General features: G+C 43.9%; 1 protein-coding gene across 1 annotated transcript; it reads left to right on the forward strand.

Annotated features, from left to right (window-relative positions):
• Nucleotides 1-3,949: 3,949 nt before the first annotated feature.
• Nucleotides 3,950-4,903, forward strand: LOC138671820 (olfactory receptor 14A2-like). The gene has a single exon (XM_069759956.1). It carries the CDS (start codon nt 3,950-3,952, stop codon nt 4,901-4,903), a length of 954 nt encoding a protein of 317 aa, XP_069616057.1.
• The last annotated feature ends 663 nt before the right edge of the window (nt 4,904-5,566 follow it).

Consider the following 5,566-nt stretch of genomic DNA (forward strand, 5'->3'; position numbering starts at 1 on the left):
AAAAGGGTATGTCCTTAAATGGGTTTTGAATAAAGTTTGTGTTCGTGATGCCACCTGTGGTTCTCGGTCAGTGATGACTGATGCTGCTTAAAGGGGTCCTCTGGGATGATGTTATGGCAGCTAAGATGGTATGGCTTCCCACAGGTGAAGCTGGGTCACCAGGGCTCCTGGTGTATATATGAAGATAGTGGGTAGTATAGCAAGAAACAGAGGACACAGGTTTGCAGTCTCTTTACCTGGTTTACTGAAGGATTCAGGCAGCCACAGTCCAAGGTACTGGATCACAGGTGCAGGTATGGTCTGGTCAGCTTGGAAGCGACTTGGAAGTTCCCCTTACCAGGTGGGGTTAGAAGCCTTCTTCCTAGCGCTGTGATGTAGGCCCTTGCTGCTTTAAACCTCTCACAAGGTCCTCACGTGTTCTCTCTGTTCTCCAGGTTGGTAGGACACTACCCGTACGACAGGTAGCTCGAGCCTTTTTACAGGGTCTCTGTCACGACCTGAGCTCTATACGCTAATGTATCCTCAGGTGTAAGGGTGGACAGATGACATAAAATCCAGCTGTCCTGCCAGTTTCTGCTATGCCACTTGGAGTACGACACAACCCCAGTCTTCTGGCTACCGGTGTCTGCGCTCAGTAGGGTTGTAGCTCAGTCACAGCTATTCCCCTAGTTCTTTGCTCTCCTGCGCTTCTCTTCCCCTCCATGCTCTCTACAGCTTGTTCAGTGTTCTCTTCTATCTCTTTCCTTTCAGGAGCTGCAGCACCCTTGTGGCTGCAGGGCCCCTCTCTCATACGTTCTGCCTCAGACTGCTCCAGTCTGCTGTCTGGCACTCACTGACTGACCTTTCCCTCCAGACCAGAATATATATAGGGGAGCCCCTCACAAGTTGGATCAGAGCTCCCCCTTCTGGCCTGGAGTATGAACATATTGTATGCGTGTGATACCTAATAAAAGGAATCCTTTCGTGAGGAAAGCAATGCCACTGTGACAACTAGAAACCTGGGGTGTCACAAATAGAGTGAGGGGTAATTATTTATTCAGGGATTCAACGTAGGACAGATATTTTTATTCAGTAGCATTATAATGACATTACCATTTTTAACGGCATCGTGTGGGGATGTAATGGAGAAGACTGGAGAAGATGAAAGTTTGCAGAGATGAGCTGTAAATAAGAAAAGTCATCATGGAGTCTGGACAAGATGAAGAAGAAAACAAAAGAGAAAGACCGCAATCAGAGACAACGGCATCTCTAAGGTACCTGTAATTCTCACAGTGCACTCTGCACGAGGTCAGGATTCTCTGGTGCCGTTGATTGGCATACATGCGGTCAAATGCTGACTAGACATGTGTGGCCTCACTCAATGAAAATTAATTCAGCGAGGCCGGACACGTCTACTCGTTCGGAATGTGGCCAGAGGTATACACCGGCAAGGGAGAATTCTAAAAGTGTGCAGTGCATACACTGTGAGAATTCAGAAGCCTGCAGGCCACAAACCTCGAAAAGCCCTTTAATTGTAAAATGAAGCCTTGTAGCCAATCCTAACAGCACGTCATATCCTCACTGCCAGGATTCAGCTTTGCAGCTTCCAACAGTCATCACATGGCAGCTTCACTCGTATGCGATTTTCATACTTCCGGTCACGTGACAACGAGCTTTACTTCCTGTTGCTCTCCGATTTTCACTGAACATTGAGAGAAATAGGGAGAGCAGCTCGTCGGCAGGTGACTAAGTGTGCAAACAGCATATGTGCTTGGGAGTGGGGGTGGGCAAAATGAATTCTTGCCTCGGAGGCTGGAAAACCTAGATACATCTTTGAATGTGACCAGACCAACTTAGGTCAACCTAACTGCTGACTCTGTCTTTCCTGAGTGATGTCCATGCACTCGGCCCTACTGCAACAGATCTTATGTGATTTTTGCACCCCTTGTTACAACAAGGTCCCTGATTGCCGTATCATCTCTACTGTTTCAAAGTGCTGTCCTCCTTCCTGGTGAAGTCCGTGTTCGTGCCCGAACAGTAGGTGTTCGGTACGGACGTCGAACTTTACTGCTTGGGTTTGCCCATCTCTAGGAGTGAATCAACCAATACAACATCATATAACATATAATTACCATTTCTTAGCCCAAAGCATCCAGCTTATGTAAATCCTTTTTAAATATCCCCCACTGTATTGATAATTCTGCAGAGTTTAGATTACAGTGGTATTTGCTTTGCGTCACCATTGTGGTGACTACATATTACACTACTGTAGTTGCCACCTGTATGTGTTATGGGTGGCAGGTGGAGACATCCGGACCCTGCGTTGGTGATTCAGTGGTTGTGCGCATGCGTGCCGCTGCCCTGGATTCCTGGTGGATGGCGGCACGTCTCTGTGCCTTGCTCGCACGCTCGGGGACTTCTTTTCTCCCCGCGCGTGCGTAGTAATGCCTGACGCTCCGGTGTACCTCCAGGAACTGGGATATGCGGTGCCCATGCGCCGCTTATAACCACTCAGATTGGCTCCTAAAAGACCATGTGACCCTTTCTGTGACCACAAAAGGTCCTTGCTGCTAAGTTGTCTCACTCCCCTTGAAAAAGCAGTCTATTGGAGATGCGAAACGCGCGTCGGGGCTTTCTTACACCCGGCCCAGGGCCCTCTAATCTCTGCCCGTTTTAAGTGCTTGCCTGCCCTGCATGGTATTTCACTTTTGACGCTACATACACTATTTCTGTGATAGGCAAGCCTGCCGGTGCCATATTTACTGCACAAGCACTTTAGAAAAGGATTGATTCCTAGGCACCTTCGGACAAGTGCAATTAGTGGTTCCCTGGTATCTCTGTTCCCTTCCTGCATATGTTTCACCTTATGGTATTTTTTCTCATGATTTGTGTATTTAATGATTTTTGTTAATTTTCAATAAATTATGATTTTTTATTCATTCGACCTAGAAACTCTTATTTCTCCCTGTTTATAGAGTTTAGATTACAGTAGATTAAACAAACTATTCTTAACCAGACATGAGCCTCTTAACATGGCTGACATACACTATCTGGAAAGAGAATGGGAGGGGTAACTGACATCAGAGCACAGGAAACAAACAGGGAGAGAGACAGGACAAACTTCTAAAAGGCAAACCTTATTCCAAAGCAATGTAACAGCAATACAATCAAAATACAATACCGTGTGATTTTCAAGTCTTGGGAGTTGTGTGATGGGGCATGTGAGATCCTGGGAAACGTGAACATTAATTGATTTTTTTTTTAACTCTACCTTTATTATGATATGACCTTTTTAGTAGAAAATTTGAGAAATGTACTCATTATGAATTTATTTTAAAGTATTAATTCAAAGGTCTTGTACAAACAAAGAGGATTTGAAAAAATAAAATACGCATAAATGAATTAACAGCGACAGACTGGTAGAAAAGGTTTTGTTTTTTTTTAAAAAAAGGTCTTAAACAAAGAAAGTGACTCAAAACATATATTTCCCGATTCATCAACACAAATGATTTTCTGATGATGAGACGACAGGAAGCACTCCAGCGCAGAAGATATGGTAGTTTGTATGTTCATGTCTTCTTTGAAAAATTGGTTTAATTTTGTGCGTCTACAACAAAATACTTTGTAATACACTTTTTTTTAAAAAAAAGGTAAATGTTTATTTTACTTTGTTAGATTGTGTTAAGGTTTCTTTGCGGTAAAGGTGTTGAGCCAATTAGTAAATCTTGTGCCTTGCTAACTGGAACTTTGCAGGCATTGCGCTGATGTCTCTAAGGATCTGCTGCAGAACATCTACCCAGATGGCTCAAGGTTTATATAGAGCACTTACCCGTAACCAGATCTTGTATTACAGTATTTCCTGTAGTTTATCTGCCTAATCTTTCTAGATCAAGAACATTCACATTAGTATTAAGCCAAGTTAGATGTAGGAGATTTGTTGGGGAGAAGAAGAAACAGCTACAAAGAAAGAATGGAAAATACGTCCCGAATCACCACCAGTTTTATTCTTCTTGGCATAGCTGAGATGGAGAAGTTCAGATACCTGTACTCCGTAATTGCCGTCTTTGTGTACCTCATCACCATGTTCATATGTTTTATAATTGTGTTCATTGTCTGGACTGAAGAAACTCTCCACGAACCAATGTACATCTTCATATGTAATCTGATCTTCAATGGGATGTTTGGAAGCACAACTTTTCTCCCCAAGCTTATCATTGACGTGCTTTCTGGATCTAGCACCATCACATTTTCTGCTTGCCTTCTCCAGTCCTTCTTCATTCATAGTTTTGCTGCTGTCGAAGTATTTACTTTCACCATTATGGCCTATGACCAATATCTGGCCATTGTTCAACCACTGAGATACCCAACCCTGATGACAAATGGCAAGGCTCTAACACTTATAGCCATAGATTGGTCTTTGGCTTTCATTGTGGTCTTCATACCTGTTACAATGACAGCTTATTTGCCTCTGTGTGGAGAAAATCTCAATAATGTGTTTTGTGATAACATGTCTCTTATCAAGCTGGCTTGTGGTGATGCTTTGGTCAATAATATCTTCGGAGCAGTGGAGGCTTTTCTGCTAGACATCAGCTGTCTACTGATCATCGTTTACTGCTATATAAGAACATTTATAATCTGTCTCAGAATTTCTAAAGAAGCTAGTCAAAAAGCCATCGGGACACTCGTTAGCCACCTCCTGACATTTTCCACTTTTATGATCACGAGCTTCTTTGTATTATTGCGCTACCGCATAAACAGTGGGTCGATTACTCTAGCTGCCAATGTCTTGATCGCAGTCATTGGGTTGATGACTCCAATTACAGTGAATCCTATCATTTATGGGATGAGAACAGAAGCGCTGAAGATGAAGATCTTACAGAAGTTCCAGAAGATAAAGAGTCAAAATCTAAGAAAATCCTTTTAACATTTGACGAAATAGATCGGGTACAATGGGCAAACAAACGTTTGCTTTAAGGTACCTTCACACATAACGATTTCATTAACGATATCGTTGCAACGTCACGCTTTTTGTGACGTAGCAACGATCCCGCTAACGATATCTTTATGTGTGACAGCGACCAATGATCAGGCCCCTTCTGGGAGATCGCTGGTCGCTGGGGAATGATCAGGACCTTTTTTTGGTCGCTGATCACCCGCTGTCATCGCTAGATCGGCGTGAGTGACGCCGATCTAGCGATGTGTTCACCTGTAACCAGGGTAAACATCGGGTTACTAAGTGCAGGGCCGCGCTTAGTAACCCGATATTTACCCTGGTTACCATTGTAAAAGTAAAAAAAAAACAACAGTACATACTCACATTCTGATGTCTGTCACGTCCCCTGCCGTCAGCTTCCCTGCACTGACTGTCAGCGCCAGCCATAAAGCAGAGCACAGCGGTGACGTCACCGCTCTGCTTTACGGCCGGCGCTTACACAGTGCAGGGAAGCTGATGGCGGGGGACTTGACAGACATCGGAATGTGAGTATGTACTGTTTTTTTTTTTTACTTTTACATTGGTAACCAGGGTAAATATCGGGTTACCAAGCGCGGCCCTGCACTTAGTAACCCGATGTTTACCCTGGTTACC

Source organism: Ranitomeya imitator, chromosome 3, assembly GCF_032444005.1.
Source record: "Ranitomeya imitator isolate aRanImi1 chromosome 3, aRanImi1.pri, whole genome shotgun sequence".
Lineage (NCBI taxonomy): Eukaryota > Metazoa > Chordata > Amphibia > Anura > Dendrobatidae > Ranitomeya > Ranitomeya imitator.